This window comes from Dendrobates tinctorius, unplaced genomic scaffold, assembly GCF_039654945.1.
Source record: "Dendrobates tinctorius isolate UK_male_01 unplaced genomic scaffold, ASM3965494v1 ptg000147l, whole genome shotgun sequence".
NCBI classification, from domain to species: Eukaryota; Metazoa; Chordata; class Amphibia; order Anura; family Dendrobatidae; genus Dendrobates; species Dendrobates tinctorius.
In genome coordinates this window covers 10,490,663-10,512,766 of record NW_027361814.1, presented here as the reverse complement: position 1 = coordinate 10,512,766, position 22,104 = coordinate 10,490,663, and the positions used below count along the sequence as shown (strand labels likewise).

Below are 22,104 nucleotides of genomic sequence, written 5' to 3'. Positions count from 1 at the left end.
AGCATGGAGCAGATACCAGGAGACAGGCCAGTACAATAGGAGGAGACATGGAGTGGCCGTAGGAGGGAAACAACCCATCAGCAGGACCACTACCTCCTTTGCGCAAAGAGGAGGAGAAGTGCCAGAGCCCTACAAAATGACTCCAACAGGCCACCAACATCCATTTCTCTGCTCAAACTGTCAGAAGCAGACTCCATGAGGGTGCTATGAGAGCTCAACATTCACAACTGGGTGTTCTGCTCAAAACCCAACACCGTGCAGGGCGATTGGCATTTGCCAGAGAAAACCTAGATTGGCAGATTAGACATTGGTGCTCTGTGCTCTTCACTGTAGAGAGAAGGTTCACACCGAGTACATGTAACAGACACGAGAGAATGAAGACGCCATGGAGAACGATCTGCTGCCTTCAACATCCTCCAGTATGACCGGTTTGGCAGTGGGTCTGTAATTGTGTGGGGAGAATTCTTTGGAGATCCTCATACCCATTGTCAGACCATATGCAGGTGCAGGGGGCCCTGGTTTTTTTTCTGATGCATGATAATGCTAGGCCTCAAGTGGCTGAAGTGTGTCAGCAGTATCTGTATGATGAAGGCATTGATGCTATGGACTGGCCTGCCCGTTCCCCAGACCTAAATCCAATCGAGCACATCTGGGACATCATGTCTCTTTCCATTCAACAACGCCAAGTTGGACCACAGATTGGTCTCCTCTGAGATCTGGATTAATGCATCAAGTCAACTCCTGGACAATCAGGAGAACATCATAAGGACCATGCCCAGACATTGTAGGGAGGTCATACAGGCATGTGGAGGCACACACAACTGAAAATCATTTGTCTTGAGGCATTTCCACTGAAGTTGGATCAGCTTGTAATTTGATTTTCCACATCTCCATGGGGAATTTGGATTTACATTGATCATTTTGATGTTTTATTGTTCTCAACGCATTCCATTAATTTTTTTGAGATATATATTTATTTTAATTCTTCCCTCTCATAGGCATTAAGTTAATGATTGGTCGAAACAGGTGCAGAAAGTCTTAGTTACTCACCGGTTAACGGTATTTTTCGGAGTCCATGACAGCACCACCTGAGAGAGGGGATCCGCCCTTCAGGAACAGGAAACCTACAGATACAAAAGGGCGGCACCTCTCCCACGCATCAGTTGGATTACAGAGCACAAGAGGACCACAATGGTTAATAGCAAAATTTATACACAGTGTTTTTTATACAACTATTCCTTACTAGTGTACATATAAGAGAAAGAAGTGCATATCCAAATTTAAACTACAAAAGGGGGGGGAATATACGGGTGCTGTCATGGACTCCGAAAAATACCGTTAACCGGTGAGTAACTAAGACTTTATTCGGTCGTCCATGACAGCACCACCTGAGAGATTTACAGAGAGTAATAACTATTTTAGGGAGGGACTACAGCCTGCAGTACCCTTATACCAAAAGAGAGGTCTGTGGAAGCACCCAAGTCTAGCCTATAATGATTACACTGGTCAACAGCATTTTTGGTGCCAAAGATATTTCATCGAATTTAGGGTATTTTTGGGGTGCTGATTCTGAATATGTCATCAGTTTTGCCAGATTGGCTCAAGTTTTTGAGATTTTTGGTATCTTATTTATAGCACTTGTTGGTAAATGCGACGCATCATCTCATTAATTTCTTTGGATTAGTACTTGAACTGAGCAGTTCTCAATATAGTTTTGTGTTAATTAGTGTTCTAAAAGTTTGTTCATAGCTTGATTTTTGCACTAACTTTATGTTGTTGTCTGTTTTCCAGTGAAAAGCATGAACTCATCAAGAAGAAGTTGTCTTAACGATCCAGACTCATTCTGTTACATTTGTGGTGAATACACACTGCCAAAACATAGAAGAAACATAACAGACTTCGTAAAAAAAGTGTATTTTGCCTATTTTGGGGTTATGCTTGGGGACCAAGACAAGTTTTGGGCACCACACATAGTGTGCAAAGCATGTATCGAATTATTACGAAAATGGAGCAAAGGACAAAGAAAAAGCTTCAAATTTGGTGTTCCAATGGTGTGGAGAGAGCCAAAAAATCATCATGATGACTGTTATTTATGGTAAACACAGGTACAGGCACATCTTCACAATGAGGGACAGGCCTTCTTGCAGATTCCATGTTACTCCCATTTTCGTTTCTTATGCTTATTGAATCCTTGCACTTGCACTGCACAGAAATAACAGTCATCATGATGATTTTTTGGCTCTCTCCACACCATTGGAACACCAAATTTGAAGCTTTTTCTTTGTCCTTTGCTCCATTTTCGTAATAATTCGATACATGCTTTGCACACTATGTGTGGTGCCCAAAACTTGTCTTGGTCCCCAAGCATAACCCCAAAATAGGCAAAATACACTTTTTTTACGAAGTGTGTTATGTTTCTTCTATGTTTTGGCAGTGTATATTCACCACAAATGTAACAGAATGAGTCTGGATCGTTAAGACAACTTCTTCATGATGAGTTCATGCTTTTCACTGGAAAACAGACAACAACATAAAGTTAGTGCAAAAATCAAGCTATGAACAAACTTTTAGAACACTAATTAACACAAAACTATATTGAGAACTGCTCAGTTCAAGTACTAATCCAAAGAAATTAATGAGATGATGCGTCGCATTTACCAACAAGTGCTATAAATAAGATACCAAAAATCTCAAAAACTTGAGCCAATCTGGCAAAACTGATGACATATTCAGAATCAGCACCCCAAAAATACCCCAAATTCATTAAAATATTTTGGACACCAGAAAAAAAAATTTTTTTCGTTGACCTGTGTTATAAAAGGTGCTCGGAGAGGACCAAGTAGCCGCCTTACATATCTGGTCAATGGAGACTTCTGATCTCTCGGCCCACGAGGACGCCATGGCTCTGGTGGAATGCGCCCTCAGTTTTGCAGGTGCCGGTCTGCCCTTTGAGGTGTATGCAATTGAAATAGCCTCTCTAATCCACCTAGCTAGTGTATTTTTTGACACTCTACAGCCTTTCCTGGGACCTTGATGGGAGATAAATAGGGCATTCTCCTTTTTCCAGGGGTCAGTAACCGCCAGATATTCTTTAAGGCATTCTCTAACATCTAAGGTGTGTAATTTCTCTTCCTTCTCATTAGCTGGATTAGGGAGGAAGGATGGAAGGACTATTTTCTGTGTTCTATGAAAGCTAGAAACTACCTTCGGTAAGTACGCCGGGTCAGGTCTGAGTATTACCCTATCGTCCTTAAACTGTAAATAAGGAGGACGCCTAGATAATGCCTGGATGTCGCTTACTCTACGAGCTGAGGTTAGAGCTACCAGGAAGGCTACCTTGAGGGACAGGTTTTTTATAGAGGCTGATGAGATGGGTTCGAATGGAGCTTCTGTCATGGCTGTGAGGACTAGGTTCAAGTCCCATGGCATGAATCTATCCTTCACCACTGGCCTGGATCTACCTGCTGCCTTGATGAATCTACTGACCCAGTAATTACCCGCGATGTTGCAGCTAAAGAGGGCCCCCCAAGGCTGAAGCTTGTACTTTGAGGGTACTAGTGGAGAGCCCCAATGCTAGACCTTTCTGAAGAAATTCTAAGATTTGATTTATAGGAGCCGAACCCCCAGCGACTACTTTAGAGTTCTTTAGGAATCTCTTCCAAATTCTGACATAGATCTTGGTAGTAGTGATCTTTCTACTTTTAAGTAGAGTGTCAACCAGGTCTGGGGAGAAGCCTTTATCTTTCAGCAGTGTCCATTCAAACTCCACGCCGTCAGATGTAGGCCAGCCACCTGAGGATGAAAGACTGGGCCCTGGGATAGGAGATCCGGGATCTCCGGCAGGACCCAAGGATCGGACACTGACATGGTCCTGAGGCATGAGAACCAAGCCCTCCTGGGCCAAAACGGAGCGATCACTATAACTTTCGCTCTGTCTCTCCTGATTTTCCTCACCACTAGAGGTAATAGCGATAGGGGAGGGAAGGCATAGGATAGCCCGAAATCCCACTTTATCAGCAAGGAGTCTACCGCCAGGGGGTCTTCTCTGGGATTTAGTGAGCAAAACTGACTTACTTTCCTGTTTTCCTTGGTGGCGAAGAGATCTATCTCTGGCAGTCCCCACTTCTGTACAATCAGGTCGAAGATAGAGTTTTTTAGGGACCATTCTCCTTGCCTTAAGAGATTGCGGCTCAGGAAATCTGCCGTGGTGTTTTCTTTCCCCTTTATATGTAGAGCTGTTAATGATAGGAAATGCTGCTCTGCTAGCTGGAACAGCCGTTCTGCTACATTCATCAGGGATTTGGAACGGGTCCCGCCTTGGTGGTTGATATACGCTACGGTGACCAGATTGTCGGAGAACACTCGCACATGATGGCCCTGTAGATACACAAGCAGTTCTTTAGCCGCCAGCTCTACTGCTGTCAATTCTTTCAAGTTGGATGACATCTCTATCTGATGATGCTCCCATAGGCCCTGGACCAGAATTTCCCCCATATGAGCCCCCCAACCGGAAGGGCTAGCATCCGTGGTGATTATGCGGGATATGTCATATTCCCAGGGAACCCCTCTGGATAAATTATTCTCGTCTAGCCACCATTCTAGGGACTCCCTTGTGTTTCGGGACAAGGTTAGCTGGCCCTCTAAGTAACCCCCAAGCATTTTTTGATGCCTTAAGACCTCGCCCTGTAGAGTTCTTGAATGAAACTGGGCCCACTGGACCGCCGGGATACAGGAGGAAAGTGAACCTAGAAGGGACATGGCTTTCCTGAGGGACATGGTCGGGTTATTGGAAGCGTTCAGGACCTGATAGTGTAGGCGAACCAGCTTCTCCGGGGGCAGACGGCATTCCTGTTTTTCGGAATCTAGGATGAGGCCCAAGAATTGTTGGATTCTCATCGGCTGTAACCGAGATTTTTTAATGTTAAGCAGCCATCCTAACCGTTCTAGGGCAGACCTTGCCCTTTGTAGCTGTTGCAAACAATGGTTAGCCGTTTTCCCTACAATCAAGAAGTCATCTAAGTAGGGAACTACTAAAATGTCTGATTCACGTAGATGGGCCATAACTTCCGCTACTACTTTAGTAAACACACGGGGAGCGACTGCCACCCCAAAGGGGAGGGCCGCATACTGGAAATGTTGAACTGACCCATCTAACTGCACTGCCACTCTGAGAAAACTCTGATGATCTGCATGAATGGGTATATGGTAGTAGGCATCTTTCAAATCTAACACCACCATGAAGCAGTTTTGAAACAGTAATTTTATTGTTGAATTAATTGTTTCCATCTTAAATGGACGTGTGACCAGGAATTCATTGAGGGATTTAAGATTTATTATGGTCCTAAAGGAACTGTCTGGCTTGCAGACCAGGAACAAAGGGGAGTAGAAACCTTTCCCCCTTTCTTCCTCTGGAACTTTAGTTAGGACCTTTTTATGGCAAAGATCCCGAACTTCAGCTTCCAGGGCAGACTGTTCTGATGAGGATGACCTAAGAGGAGTGACCTTAAAACGATCTTGGGGAACCCGGGAGAATTCTAGTCGTAGGCCCCCAGTTACCACCCCCAGTATCCAGTTGCTATTAGAGATTAATGCCCAGGCCGGGTAGAAGGCAGCTAGTCTCCCCCCTACCGGAGCAACTAGTCATTGGGGCGGCTTTTTAGTGTCCCGTGGTGGACCTTCCTGGCGCCCCCCTCCTCCGAACATGAATCCAGTACCTCTCCTTCTTTTGTCGTCCCATCTGCCCTGATCCCTGGACGGCCTCCTACGGAAATATCCTTTCCTGGTAAAGGGGCGTCTAAAAGAGGGGTTCGGCAGACTGGGGAACTTCTTTTTATCGTCCCCGGCCTCCTCTAAAAGTTCATCCAGGACGGGCCCAAACAGGTATTCGCCCTCACAAGGAATGGAACAGAGTCGAGATCTGGCCTGGATGTCTCCTGGCCAGCATTTTAACCAGAGAGCCCTTCGAGCTGCGTTGGATAAACCTGCGGTCCTAGCTGCCATCCTCGCAGAATCTGCTGACGCATCAGCCAGAAAAGCAGCAGCACTTTGGATAACTGGTAAAGCTTTTCGAATGTATGCTCTTGAGGTTCCATCCTTCAATTGGGAATCCAGCTGATCCAGCCAGACCATCAAGGATCTGGCCGTACATGTGGCCGCTACCGCTGGTCTCAAGGCACCCGCTGACATCTCCCATGTTCCTTTCAGAAAAGAATCCGCTTTTTTATCTAGCGGGTCTTTTAAGGAGGCCATGTCATCGAAAGGTATGGAGGACTTTTTGGAGGCTTTGGCCACTGCCGCGTCCAGCTTAGGGGCCTTGTCCCATTTGGTTACCACTGGGTCATCAAACGGGTACCTTCGTTTGAAGGCAGGTGGCAAAGAACCTCTTTTTTCAGGCTTTTTCCATTCTCTATCTATTAGGTTCTGGACTTTATCATTCAACGGGAAGGATCTGCGCTTTCTGGGATCTAGGCCTCCGAACATCACGTCCTGTGCCGAAAGTTCCGGTTTTGTGTCTGCTACCCCCATGGTGGACCTTACTGCTTTAACTAACTTATCCATCTGGTCTAAGGGAAAGCAGAAACGGCTCGAGTCTTCCTCTGAAGATGATGAAGTGGAGGCCGGGGAATCTGAGGAGATATCGATTCCAGGTGCGGCCGAGGACTCTGAACCAGAGAGGTTAACATCTCTTCCCTTAGAGGAGTCTTTTTTAGATAGGGCCTTCATTTCTGTCCTGATTATCTCCCTCAGGCTTGTGGTGAAGTCCGGTGTTTCTTCCGCCACCTGTATGGACGGGGAAGAGTGTAAGGGCCTGTCAATCTACCCCTAGGGTACCCCTATCCAACCCCTACCGTTTGTCGCACGCATGGCTGACACAACTTTTTAGGGTGGCCGTCTGGCAAAGGGCAATTACAGAGGGCACATTCCCTGTGCTTCTGCTTCCCCGTAGCTTTCCTTGCCTGCGAAAGAACAAAATAAAACACTGCATCAGGGTACATTCACAGAGATCTCTTACCCATGCAGATGAGGCAGGTACCGGGTCACGGAGGGAGGCAGGAGGGTCCTTTAGCCTGGAGGAACTTCTGTGGCTTTGTTCGCCCGTCCGTTTCTTCTTCTGCTGGCCACTCGCATGTGAATTCACTGTGGCCTGTTTCTCTGGGCGCTCCTGCGCCTCGTCCTGCTGCTCTGTGGGGGCTTCTGTCGAATCCATTGCTGGGCCTTCAGAAGCACCCCAGCAGCGTCACCTCCTGTGCTTTTAATGCCTCCCACAGTGTCCGGGTCAGCAGGGCTCTGGCGCGGCACCTCCCCCCGGGTCCTCCCCCCCCCCGCGACTCCCCCCCCACATGCTCCGTCCCCCCCCCGGGTACCGCGCGCCACCCCAGACCGCCGAGCACTGGCGGCGCATCCCGGAAAGCCGGCCGGCACCCGACTTCCGGTTTCGGCGTTCCCGGCCCCGCCCCTTCTGCTGCGTCACTTCCGCCGCGCGATCAAGACCGCGGGAGCGCGCGGAAAGGAGCCGGCACGGCGCCCCCGGCTCCGGAATGCCTGCCGCCCCCACATGCGCCGACCTGCGCCCGCCGCACAGGCGCGACCGCCAGCCCCCGGCGAGAGAGAGAGAGGAGCAAGCGGAGACCGGGTGAATGCAACAGGAGGGGTTCCAGGGGTCATACATACCTTGTGCCGGCCCTATGGAGACGGCTGTCCACCGGACCCCTCTGCTCCGCCTGCTCCAACCACTGTCGTGGTGACCTACCCGGCCCCACCGTGGCGCATCCAGGGACCCGAGCTTGACCGAGGTAGGAGACCCCCCCGCTACCTGGGTCGGTCAGCCGGCCTGGGAATCCCTCGACGACTCCATGATGGACCATCTGTAGGAAGTCCCGTCCTATAGGAACAGGAAACCAACTGATGCGTGGGAGAGGTGCCGCCCTTTTGTATCTGTAGGTTTCCTGTTCCTGAAGGGCGGATCCCCTCTCTCAGGTGGTGCTGTCATGGACGACCGAATAAATATTGATTTCATAAAACTCCAAGGGATTCAAAACCAAAAACAGCCTCTTCTGGGAACAAAGGCATCACAGCAAATGAACACTTAATTCAGCAGTGCACATTCGTTTGGGCTCACCTGAACAGTTTCAGTACTTTTTCCCCAGAGAAAACCAATATAAAGAAGAGGCTCGATCCTACCTATCTCAATATCCCCTTCAGCCCGAGCTTCAGCAGCTTCCAGTGCCAAACAGAAGTATTCAACCCAGGGCACAGTTCACATAGACTGCAGCTTTCAAATATTACTTTGTAGCTCCAACACACAGACCGCTCAGCTTTCCTAGCTGACTCATGCAGTCTCCATTCAGAGAGACTCTGGAATGTCTCTCTCCCAACTACAGCTCACATTTTGTGTGGACACTCCCCAGCTTCAGCACACTTGTTTGCTTCATTCAGCAGACTGATACCCCCCCTAGTGAACACAGACCCTGGATCTTAATCAAAGTTAGTCAGGTGCACTTTATAAAGACCTGCAGTGATAGGATTTAATCTTGTCCTACTTGGCTTTGCGAATTATAAATATACATGTTATGATGAGTCACCGAAGGAGGAAAAAACAAAATACCAGCTAAGTCCAGAAAAACCAGAGAGGTTGGCAGCTATCGGATTGCAGACCCTTGAACCTATCCACAACAACTGTGGGGGGTTCCAACGGTGCCCTAGACCCCTCGATCACAGCCGGAGAACTATATAGCCTAAAGACAGAAAGAGGAAAAACTAAACTGCCCCAGAGCAGACCCCAAAGCAATAGGCAGCCCCCAACATATAATGACGGTGAAGCAAGATGAAAACACTAACACAGATAGAAAGATAGGTTGAGCAAATGATGGGGCCCAAGCAAACTACATAGGACAGGATAGGAAAGGTGCTGTCTGCCATCCGCAAAAACCCTATCAAAATGAGCCAACCGACTGATAGGAAAAACAGGCCCTGAAGTCGCTAGGCTTCAAAAGACTATATCAGCACTCAGGTATATTCTGAAGACAGAGCAAAATATCAACAGATCAGAGACAAAAATGGAGTTCAGCTCACCCCCGGCCGGGGATGGCAGAACTCCAAAAAAACAAGGCAAAACAAAAACAAAACTGAAGAGTACAAAGAAGAGCAGAAAAACTTAGCTTTGAGATGCAGGAATCAGACTGGTCTCCAAGAATCCAGCAGGAAAATCACCAGCCAGGAAGAAGGGCGTCGGCAGCCTTATATCCAGTCCTCAATTCCAGCCACCCAGTCATCATCTAGCTGCCCAGGTGTTTGGTAATCAGCCTCACTACCTTCCTTCACCAGAGGAGGGAGTTCATCAGACCTCAATGTTGAAGGGAAAAATGAACTCACATCATATACACACACATACAGTTGAAACTAGAAGTCTACATACACTACATAAAAAAAATGTAGATTTTCTCAATATCTGACATGAAGTCAGAATAAACTTTTCCCATTTTAGGTCAATTAGGATTCCCATAATTATTGATATTTGACAAATGTCAGAATAATGAGAGAGAATATTTTAAAACATTTTTATGACTTGCTGCAAAGTCAAAAGTTTACATACACTAAGATTACTATGCCTTTAAACAATTCTGGACTGCCCATATGATGATGTCATATGAAGCTTCTGATAGGAACAAAGACTATTGTGAGAAGCTTGTGGAAGGAGATCACAAACGTTTGACCTGAATTATTCAGTTTAGTGTCAATGGTACCAAATACTAATGAAATGGATGTACACTTTTGACTTGGCAGTAAGCAATAAAAATGCTTTAAAACATTCTCATTATTCTGGCAGTTGACAAATATTAATAATTATGGTAATCCTAATTGACGGGAAAGGTTTATTCTGATTTCATGTCAGATATTTATAAAAAGGCACATCTGCATGTTTTTCTCTGTGTATGTAAACTTCTGGTTTCAACTGTATATACACAGAGTACAAAGTGTTAATAACACAGAAGTTCCTTGCAAAATCTTCATAGAATCGTAGAGTTGGAAGGGACCTCCTGGGCCATCTGGTCCAACCCCCTGGCTCAAAGCAAGATTCGCTAAATCATCCCAGTCAGATGTCTGTACAGCCTCTGTTTGAAGACTTCCATTGAAGGAGAACTCACCACTTCTTGTGGCAGCTTATTCCACTCATTGATCACTCTGTCAAAAAGTTTTTTCTAATATCTGATCTGTGTCTCCTCCCATTCAGTTTCATCCCATTGCTTCTAGTCTTTCCTTGTGCAAATGAGAATAAAATTGATCCTTCTACAATGTGACAGCCCTTTAGATATTTGTAGACAGCTATTAAGTCTCCTCTGTCTTATCTTTTGCAAACTAAACATTCCCAAATCCTGCAACCTTTCCTCATAAGACAGGGTTTGCAGACCGGTCACCATTCTGGTCGCTCTTTTCTGAACTTGCTCCAGTTTGTTGATGTCTTTTTTAAAATGTGGTGCCCAAAACTGGACACAATATTCCAGATGAGGTCTGACCAAAGAGGAGTAGAGGGAAATAATGACTTCACGTGATCTAGACTGTATGCTTCTGTTAATACATCCTAGAATTGCATTTGCCTTTTTTGCTGCTGCATCACACTGTTGACTCATATTCAGTCTGTGATCTATTAGTATACCCAAGTCTTTTTCACATGTGCTGTTACTTAGCCCTATTCCTCCCATTCTGTATATGCTTTTTTCATTTGTATTGCCCAGATGTAGTACTTTGCATTTTTCCCTGTTAAAAACCATTCTGTTAGTTGCTGCCCACTGCTCCAGTTTATTTATATCTTTTTGAATCCTCTCTCGCTCTTCTCTAGTATTAGCTATCCCTCCTAGCTTTGTGTCATCAGCAAACTTAATCAGTTTACCCTCAATTCCTTCATCTAAATCGTTGATAAAGATGTTGAACAATACAGGGCCCAGGACAGAGCCCTGTGGTACCCCACTTGAGACATTCTTCCAACTGGATGTGCAGCCATTTACGACCACTCTTTGGGTCCGATCACTAAGCCAGTTATGAATCCACCTAACAGTTGCCTTGTCCATTCCATACTTACATATTTTTTCAATAAGGATTGTATGAGATACTTTGTCAAATGCTTTGCTTAAGTCAAGATATACTAGATCTACTGCATTTCCTTGATCCACCCAATCAGTGATTCTGTCATAGAAGGAAAGTTAGTCTGACATGACTTATTAGTTACAAACCCATGCTGACTCTGTTTAATCACTTCATTCTTATCCAGGTACTGACATACATGTTGTTTAATAATTTGTTCAAAGATCTTTCCTGGTATAGAAGTCAGACTCACCGGCCTATAGTTGCCTGGGTCCACCTTCTTCCCCTTTTTGAAGATAGGAACAACATTTGTTCTTCTCCAGTCTTCTGGGACTTCTCCTGTTCTCCAAGAATTTTCAAAGATTATGGAGAGAGAGGTTCAAAAAGTACTCTGGGGTGTAATTCATCTGGACCTGGAGACTTGAATTCATTTAGGTTAGCTAAGTGTTTCCTCACTATCTTTCTGTTTATAGATATCCTGGATTCTTCTATTCCCTTAATAGGACAGTGAAGAACAGTTGATGTTACATTTCCTTTCTGAGAGAACACAGATGCAAAATAGGAATTTAAAAGTTCGGCCTTCTCAACATCCTGTCTTACCATTTCATCATTTTCATCCTGTAAAAATCCTATAGCATCTTTGACTTTTCTTTTACTTCCTTTTTAGCATGTGCTTAAGTTCTGTGTTCATCCATCCTGGTTTCCTTAAATGCTTCCTATTCTTCCCTCTTTTTGGAATTGTTAACAATTGTGCTTTGAGAATTTCATTTTTCAAGATTTCCCATCCTTCCTGGACATTTTTGTCTTTAAGGATATCCAGCCATTGGATCCCTCCAATTCTCTTTCTGAATCCCTTAAAATCTGCCTTTCTGAAATCTAACCTTGACGTCTGAGTCTTCACAGGTCTTCCTCTAGTTATCCAAAATTCTAAAATAGCATGGTCGCTACCTCCTAGGGTCCCAGCCACTTTTACCTCCTCAACCATTTCCTCCCTGTTTATAAGGATTAGATCCAAGGTAGCAGTTCCCCTTGTTTTCTCCTTTACCTTTTGGAAGATAAAGTTGTCAGCAAGAGAGGATAAGAATTTCCTTGACCTGTTTTGCCTGAGAGAGATTCCCAACAAATGTCTGGATAGTTGAAATCTCCCATGACAACTATGTCATATTTTTTGGAGAACTTGGCCATTTGATGCATAAAGAGTTCATCCATGTCTTCAGCTTGCACAGGCGGCCTGTAGTAAATGCCTACAATGGTGTCCTTTCCATTGTTCGGTCCTTGTATTCTTACCCAGTTTCCACAGAACTCCCAGTCTCTGAAGCTTCAATCTCTGTGCAGATATACGCGTTTCTAACATACAATGCGACACCTCCTCCTCGTTTATCAAGTCTGTTTCTTGCAAATAAGTTGTATCCTTCTAGCCTTGTATTCCAATCATGTGTATTGTCCCACCAAGTTTCAGTGATTCCAATGACATCATATTTCTTTTCCTGTGTTAGTAGTTCCAATTCTCCTCGTTTGTTGCCCATGCTTTGTGCATTAGTATAGAAACATTTTAGTTTGTGATTGGTTTCTCTTTCTCCAATATTTTTATTAATTAGATTCTTTTGTCTTTGTTCTTCCTTTCCACTTCTAATAGCAGAGTTCTCAATAGCATTTGTCAGGTGTATGGCTTTTTCTGGTCTTTTGCTTCCCCCTTCCCACATTGTTCTAGTTTAAAGCTCTCCTTACAAGTGTAGCAAGGAGACTTCCAAATACATGCTTTCCAGTCTTCGTAAGGTGCACCCCATCTCTAGCAAGTAGTCCATCGTAAAGGTAATTCACTCCGTGATCCAGAAATCCAAATCGTTGCTGTCGGCACCATCGTCGTAGCCAGTTGTTCACCTTGTTCATCTTAAGTGATTAAATATGATGGAGGATTCTGTTCTAAAGCCAGGGAGGAAATTGACGAAAATGTTATCACTATCAGAGATGAACTTGATAAAAGAAAAAAAAAAACAACTGTAAAGAATTGACTTGGAGCAAGGTGTTCATATACTACCCATCAAGTGCTTTTCCATGGAGCTTAGCACTGCAAACCTGCACTTAGATGGTAAAACAACGACAATTATTCTGGCTTTAATAGTGACCTGAACCATTATAACCAGCACTCCTGTGTCTGCACAATAAGACTCAGAACACAAGCAGAAGAAAGTGAAAAATGTCAACCATGGACACCAGCAATTATTGCATACTGTCAAACATATAAAAGATGGCAAAAAACTCCTACAAAAACATCTATCCTGGACTCCTGGCTGAAGATTTACCTAAACTGAAATTCTGATCTACAATCATATTTTTTTCTAGGTTTATTGTTATTATAAGGCCAGGTATCAAAATTGTAATGTGGCCCTGTGTACGTCAATACGCCATTTGCACCACAAAGTTGTGCATGAGCTGCCTGCCATTACATGCACTGATCTCATAATTACAAGGAATCCGTCAGCTTAATTTCACCCCCAAACTATTTGCTTGAGCTACATGCACATGTAAAGACAATTCCAGCCATACCTTTAGCAAGCATGTCTGTCCCTCCACTACCAGAATTTTGTAGTCAATATGCAAATGAGGCTGAAGTCTACCACCCCTCTTGCTCAACTTCCCGCCCAAAGGCACCATCTCCAGCATGACCGACAGCTCCTTTGGTTGAAAACTCACAGCAAAAGGAGAAGAGAGCCGGAGAGACAAGAGGCTTGGAAAGTGCTACAACACGCCCAAAGCACTGCAGCCGTATTTGAATACTGATTCAAACTGCAGTGTATCAGTAAGGCTAGTTTCACATTAGCGTTTACGGCCGCAGCGTCGGCCTGCGCAGGGCCGCCGCTAAGCCCTGCCCCCTGCCGGGCCTCCGCCGGTAGCTCCGCCTACGGGTGCATGACGCTGCATGCGTTCCCTATCTTTAGCACTGGGGACGCAGGCCGAGCGCAGGTATGCGTTTGGCGGCGCATGCGTCCTTTTGACGGTGCGCCAACCAGAGCCAAACGCAACCTGTAGCAATTTGGTGGGCTCGGCGCACCGTCAAAAGGACGCATACCTGCGCTCGGCCTGTGTCCCCAGTGCTAACGATAAAGGACGCAGGACGCATGCAGCATCTTGCATCCGTAGGCGGAGCTACCGGCGGAGGTGCGGCAGGGGCGGGGCTTAGCGGCAGCCGTGCGCAGCCCAACGCTGTGGCCGTAAACGCCAATGTGAAACTAGCCTAAAGGAGGAATGGAACAGCCAGCTAAAATTATGCCTAGAATTGTCTTTGCAAACCAGGGCTGTGGAGTCTGAGTCGGAGTCAGATTGTAGTGGAGTCGGAGTCTGAGTCAGAGTCAGTATAAAATGGCCCGACTCCTAAAATATATAATACATTGGGTACAGTAGTACAGTCAAAGTTAGAAAGTGATCCACTAGCCGGAAATTAATAGATTAGCAGCACGCTAGTGCCAATTAACTAACATTAAAACAAATCTACTTTATTAGAACCCATTACAAAGGAAAAGTATCCTAGTAAAAGTGCACGTAACAAAGACAAACACAAAAATATAGACTATCCCAGTATCCTATGCAGATAGTCAAGAACAGACCCCAATGATCTCCTCATAAGCACATTGTAATCATGAAAACCCTTATATTGTGTTCAGGGGCAATATGACATGTCCATCTGAAATCAGGCTTATCCCCTTATTGTATTGTACGATCATTGAAGCCAAAAGTCCCATTCCTCATTAATCATTAATATATGAGAAATGAGAATTGTCTATGATGAATCAAAAGCTCAATCCACGCAATAAAGTGGTACAACCCCTTCTCCATAGAAGGTACCAAAAAACAGACATTCTAGCAGCAATATAATGACTCAAATAAAAATGGCATCTCTTGCAAACTGAGGCACATTATATAATAGATGCTGTCTTCCCCTTCGGGCATACATCAAAATTATCTAGCCTCCCTGTGTGTATGCCATGATTGCAAACTCCAGAAAACTAGAGGCTAGATAATTTTGATGTATGCCCGAAGGGGAAGACAGCATCTATTATATAATGTGCCTCAGTTTGCAAGAGATGCCATTTTTTGCAGATTACCCCTTTACAAGCTGCTATGTCCTCTTTCTGTAGATTAGCTCTTTAGGTGTAGCTGTGTTCTCCTTTGCAGATATAAATCTTATAAGCCGCTCTATATTTCTTTTCTTTTTTTTTATTTTCATAAGAGTTAATGGACAGAGTCATCTCAATCTCGCTGATTAAATAACAGTATTCACTTTTAAGTAGAATTCAGACTCCTTGTGGAAAATTAAGTTAAATATTAATCGATGTGCACTTTAAGTGCTGACCACTGGATGCACAGGTGAATTAACTTACAATGTTTATAGGTTTTTTTTTTCTTTATGAATTTAAGAAAAAGGATTTCAAGTTCTCCATTGGACTCTATGGAGTATCGTGTCAACAACATGGCAAAACTTGTCATATCCTTCCAGATAGACTCCACTTTACCATTCAGATGCTGTGTGAAATCCCAGCTCCATTCACCCAACAGTTGAAATCTTCCAGAGAAGAACATTTTTACTTTATTGTGTTCACTTTGGTTAATTAAAAGGATGGGAATCATCTGATTTGCTACTGAGATTTCTGCCCGATTAATCTTTCAGGGAGCTAAAGAATCGGCCTTTGAAAATACAATGTGCCAGATGATTTTATTCCCTGACATCAACTTTAGTCAGGAGACTCCTAAGCAAATTAATCTTTTCACCTATTCCACAGATGTTGGCGGGTTCAGTTGACTTTAGTCGAACATGTAGGGCGGCATTACTGTTTAAATGTAATATGTTCAGTATTTCTCAACTATTTCATTAGAGTCCTTGTGACTCCTTTGATGCACTGTGCTACTATTTGTTTTTATGAACATCCGAAGAAGTAACCTATGAACAACTGGTTTGGGAGATAAGAACTCCCGTACAGCATGTGGCTTCTATGTAAACTCCTCTGTGAATTAAAGCTCCTTAAGAAAAAAAACTGAAAACCCATATGGCTATTACTGCAGTTCCTTAACTATTTTGACAATTGTTTGCAACAGGGCGGTGGAGTCAGTAGGCCAAACCTCTGACTTCCCAATTTCCCTGACTTCTAACTCCACAGCACTGGTCACTACTGGGCATGTACATAAAGTGCAGCACAGATTCATCTTGAGATCAGGAACAGATACACGCCTCCTGAAGAAGCTGCGGCGTAACGCGCGTAGAGGCGGCTGGCCAGGGCAGCGTTACTATACACTTCATGTAAGTCTGGCATTCTTATATTTTGTAGCACTTTTTCCTAGTTAGGACGTTTTTGCACTAAGCTTATAAGTTTTATGGGCGCTTGCACATGTAATATATACCTTTAGAACCCTATCTCGGTATAGCACCAGGGAGCATTGGATTGTTGTTCCAGCCCTTTAATAGGCATTTAGCCAGGTGCAACTGATTTTGATTATAGGAAGGAAACATTATCCTTTACATTTAGTATAAAGTACAGTTGGTCACTGCATTGATTTTGTATGGCACACACATTTTATTATACTGTATTTTTATGATTACTGATATTCATCATGAAGTGCTACGTTTTATTATATTTGCCCTGTGCCAATTAGTTTGTATGCTCTGTCTTATTCATTGCTTATAATAAAATTTGTCATTTTGGCAATAAAAACTCTATTATCTCCCTTTCTTAATTGAATTGTGAGTATTTGTTTGCTATATTATACAGCTTAGAGCCTGACTTCAGTCTCCCATTGGTAAAGTCAGAGCTATTACACTAGGAGATATTTGTTTTAATTTTCCTAAATATAAAGGATTTCAGAAAGGTTTTATATTTTGATCTGGTTTTGCTTTCAACCCTTCATGAAGCGGCCAATCTTCGTTTTGTTTGGTACCCTTCTTTCCATAACTTTATTTTTCTGTCCACGTAAACATATGAGGGCTTGTATTTTGCAGGACAATTTGTACTTTTAAATGACTCCAGTCATTTTATCACATAGTGTATTGGAAACAGGAAAAAAAAAATATTCCAACTGGGAAGAGACTGGAAAAAAAAATAAAAAAAAAAATGAAACACTGACATTTTTGGTAATTGTTTTTATGGCGTACAGTGTGTGGTAAAAATGAATCTCGCAATATGATTCTCATCAGGACAATTATGGCGATACTAAACAGGTTTATTTTATTGGTATTGCAGCGACAAAAAAAAAAATCCCGTAAATTTGGAGTTCTTGGATTTTAAAAAAAAAGGTCTTTATTTTTATGGGTGGGGGTGGAGTGAATTATTCAATTATTAAAAAAAAACAAAAACCACCACACATTTTATTCAATTTTTCACTTTGTTATAGTTAGTCCCCTTAGGGGACTTAAAGCTGTGATCGTCTTATCGCTTGTGCTATACACAAGGATGCCTCAGCATTGCTGCATATAGCAGGCAGGGTTCCAAAGGAGCGCCATGATGATAAGAACGGGATCTTGAGCAGAATTGGCCAAATTAGTGCACTAAAAATTATAGTTTTTTCCTATTTTCTAGAGCAGTAATACAATTCAAATTTCATATAATTCATGTTTGCATGCTATAGGGCTACAGAGTGCAGTTATATATTGACATGGCTACTCTTAGTAAGCACATGTACGCACTTGTTTTCTGTTTGGAAGGGACGATCAGTCTTTTGTTATATGTATTCATAGGCTCTCTGACCGATCACTCCACCCCTTCAGCCTTTGGCGGTTTTAATGACCGCAGGATCCTACCTACCCATATAAATGTAGGCTATCAACTCAGGACAGGAATCACACTAGGCTAGGTCCCAGCAACAAGAATCGCCTTATCACGGCTGATGGGTATACATGAATTGGCCAATTCAGGCGCCAAGTATTCTTGTTATTTCCTATTTTCTAGAGCTGTAAAGCAATTTAAATTTTACGTATTTCATGTTTGCATAATATAGGGCTACAGAGTGCAACTTTGTTAATTTGAGCAGACCCCTGGCTGCCAAAACAACCCATCGGCGACCAGCTATCACGTCACGGGTATGCCGATGGGCATATGGTATGATGCACCACTTGCCGGCGCTTTACCAAGTTAACAGCTTTGTGCCAGCTGCGATAGTTAGTAGCATGTCCTGGTTGTACGGGCCCCGTCACACATAGCGACTCACCAGCGATCCTGACAACGATATGAACTTGTCAGGATCGCTGGTAAGTCGCTACATGATCGCTGGTGAGCTGCCAAACAGGCAGCTTCACCAGGGATCAGAACCAGCGACGACGAGCGCTCGCGTCGCTGTGTTCCTTAGATACCAGCGCACTGGTGCAGGGAGCTGGTAATCAAGGTAAACATCGTGCTGGCCAGCGGGAGACCAACGATCCAAAAAAAAGTCCAGGGCATTCCAGCACGATCAGCGATACCAGGCAGGGGGGCCGGTTGCCGACAGAATCATAGAATAGGTGTCACACACCGCGATCTCGCTGGTGAGATCGCTGTTGCGTCACAAAACTTGTGACTCGCTAGCAAGATCACTGTGTGACGGGGGGCTTAAGAGTCATTACCTGTCAAGTTCGACTCAAGCTCACCACATGAGACTGCTTCATATACCGGCTTCCAACTTGTGGCGTACATGTACGACAGATGTCGTGAAAGGGGTAGCGAAGCTTTCCAGGAGGAGTTGGATCCTCTCTAATGTCTGCTGTTATCGGGGCATTTTGAATCCCGGCGTCGGCGAACGCAGACCGTGTTCACGGTTACTTAATTTCAATTATTGAAATTGCTTAAAAGTTCTACAAATAGCCCCGTCACCAAACAGGCTGTGGAAAAAGAACATGACTCTCAAGTCACGATGGAAAAAAAAAAAAAACAGTGTGGTTTGTGGCTGATCTGTGGTTTGCTCTATATATGTTGATAGAGCCCAAACTTGCTGAAAATATTTTCCAGTGCCTTTTTGGAGTTTTCGGGTTCATTTTATTGCTCGCTTACAAGACTTCACACGACAAACATCTTATTTAACTGCGAACAAAGAATTCTTTCACTACAGCTTCAATCGGAAAGAATGAATGGAAGAATTATCACACGGAAATATTTTGCCAAGGGCTTAATGTGCGTAAAATTAAAAAAAAAAATTCAAGAAGCAATTTACCCCTCCATGGACAAGGAGGTGCACGCAGAATGTTATTCTCGAGTCTATTGCAATACAGGTTTAACACCGTATGTCACAATGACCTGGAACCTGTGACAGACGGGATAATTTATAGTTTGTCTCCAAGGGAACCTGGAAACGATTTTGTCATTTGGGTATGCATTGCTATGCGGAGCCCACACACACTTAGCTGTTGCCATTGTGTCTTCATGGGCAATTACAACATTTTAAAACTTCTAATTTCTGATGAACAGATATAGCTCAGGGCTGCGCAAAAATTACAGTTTAATAGGAAAATCATTCCAATTACCATTTCAATTAAAGTATGAGATGATAGAAAATCCATGGACATTTCTCAGTTGTAGAGCTCCAGAAAGTACTTACTTCAATTTATAAAAGACAGTAAATACACACACACACACAAACACAGGCACACACACACTACTGGATGCTCCTTCATATTTTTTTTTTTTTTTTTATATTTTACTCATTCATATAGCAGCATTAATTCCACAGCGCTTTACAGACATTATTGGCACTGTCCCTGACGTGGCTCACAATCTAAATTCCCTATCAGTATGTCTTTCGAATGTGGGAGGAAATCGTAGTACCGAGTGGAAACCCACGAAAACACGGGGAGAACATACAAACTCCTTGCAGATATTGTCCTTGGTGGGATTTGAACCCAGATCCCCAGGAAAATAATGTGACAAAAGGGACAAGTTAAATCAAGGTGTGTCCGCTAACTAGCATCACAGGTGTCTACAATCTTGGAATTAGTGAGTGGCCTGTATAGAGGGCTATAGATACTCACTGTGCTGTGTGGAGACATGGTGTGTATCACACTCAACATGGACCAGAGGAAGCGAAGCAAAGAGTTGTCTCAGGAGATTAGGAAGAAAATTATTGACAAACATGTTAAAGGTAAAAGTTTTAAGACCATCTCCAAGTAGCTTGATGTTCTTGTGACTGCAAGATCATTCAGAAATTTAAGCTCCATGGGACTGTACCCAACCTCCCTGGACGTGGCCGCAGAAGGAAAATTGATGACAAATCAAAGAGATGGATAATACGAATGGTAACAAAAGAGCCCAGAAAAACTTCTAAACAGATTAAAGGTGAATATCAAGCTCAAGGAACATCAGTGTCAGATCGCACCATCCGTTGTTGTATGAGCCAAAGTGGACTTCATGGGAGACTACGAAGGAGGACACCGTTGTTGAAAAAAAAAAAAAAATCATAAAAAAGCTAGACTGGAATTTGCCAATCAACATGTTGACAAGCCACAAAGCTTTTGGGAGAATGCCCTATGGACAGATGATACAAAAATTGAACTTTTTGGCAAGGCACGTCAGCTCTATGTTCACAGATGGAAAAATGAAGCATATCAAGAAAAGAACACTGTCCCTACTGTGAAACATGGAGGAGGCTCTGTTATGTTCTGGGGCTGCTTTGCTGCATCTGGCACACTGTGTCTAGAATCTGTCCAGGGTACAATGAAATCACAAGACTAGCAACGGATTCTGGAGAGAAATGTGCTGCCCAGTGTCAGAAAGCGGATCTCAGTCGCAGGTCATGGGTCTTGCGACAGGATAATGACCCAAAACACACTGCTAAAAACACCCAAGAATGGCTAAGAGGAAAACATTGGACTATTCTGAAGTGGCCTTGTATGAGCCCTGACCTAAATCCTATTAAGCATCTTTGGAAAGAGCTGAAACATGCCGTCTGGAAAAGGCAACCTTCATACACGAGACAACTGGAGCAGTTTGCTCTGGAGGAGTGGGCCACAATACCTGTCAAGAGGTGCAGAAGTCTCATTGACAGTTACTGGAATCATTTGATTGCAGTGATTGCCTCAAAAGGTTGTGCAACAAAATATTAAGTTAAGGCTACCATCATTTCTGTCCAGGACTATTTTATTATTATGCATTTATATAGCGCCATTTATTCCATGGCACTTTACATGTGAAAAGGGGAAATATAAACAAGTATAATAAACGTGTAAGACAAGGGACACACAATTACATAAGGAGATGGGACCCTGCCCGCGAGGGCTCATTTCAGGAGTTTTTTTTTTTTTAGATTCTGTGGAAGCATGGTTGAAAAGCAATGTCTGACTTTCATTTGTTTGTAAATTTTGTAGATTTTTGATTTACTATTACTTTTGTCAGATTGCAGTTATTTATTTCTGTGACCTGTCATTAAACGAGGGGTACCAACAATTTTGACCACGTGTGTAGTTTGGAGAACCAGTGTTATACGACTCGGGTGGTCTCCATCAGGACCGTAAGTGATTACATCTTGTCCGCCAAATTATCCAATTATCGACGCCGTTGTCTGGCACCGCATCCCAACTTGTTAACAGCATTTAGAAGCCCGAGACTGTCATGGGCATCCTCTGCGCAAAACCCATGTGAAAAATGAGACGGTGAGCTTAATGTGAATGGTGGATGCGGTGCTAATAAAATAATATATACATACACACATATATGCACACCGACCACCAGTCAAGAATTATTCAAATTAAATCATACCTGATAAAATTCCCGCAGCCAATTTTTCTGAAGGTTTTCTGTCTGAAACAATAAAAATAAAACATTTAGTAAACAAACAAAAAACGGTGTACAGTTACTTCATTTTTTTTCCCCCACAAACTTCACAAAAAACACAAAAGTTTGTAACCCTATTTAATTTTTTTAATTTGAGAAGATAGATTACATTTGATCCGGTTTGCAATATGCGACTGACAGAGCTCAAGTTCCGGTTACTGACAGTTCTACTTGGGGACTATATTACTACATTTGCAGGTGAGCAAACGCTGAGCCAAAATGGTTTTATCGGGGGGGGGGGGGG

At 43.5% G+C, this 22,104-nt stretch overlaps 1 protein-coding gene across 5 annotated transcripts in view; it reads right to left on the bottom strand.

Annotated features, from left to right (window-relative positions):
- INPP5A (inositol polyphosphate-5-phosphatase A) overlaps nucleotides 1–22,104 on the bottom strand; it is a 485,401-nt gene that overhangs the window by 344,758 nt on the left and 118,539 nt on the right. For 4 of the 5 annotated variants that reach the window (XM_073546403.1, XM_073546401.1, XM_073546399.1 and 1 more), the window contains exon 2: nucleotides 21,786–21,827. In XM_073546403.1, the coding sequence (XP_073402504.1) occupies nucleotides 21,786–21,827 (42 nt within the window). The remainder of the gene's footprint in view (nucleotides 1–21,785; nucleotides 21,828–22,104) is intronic. The other variant, XM_073546404.1, reaches the window with a different exon arrangement.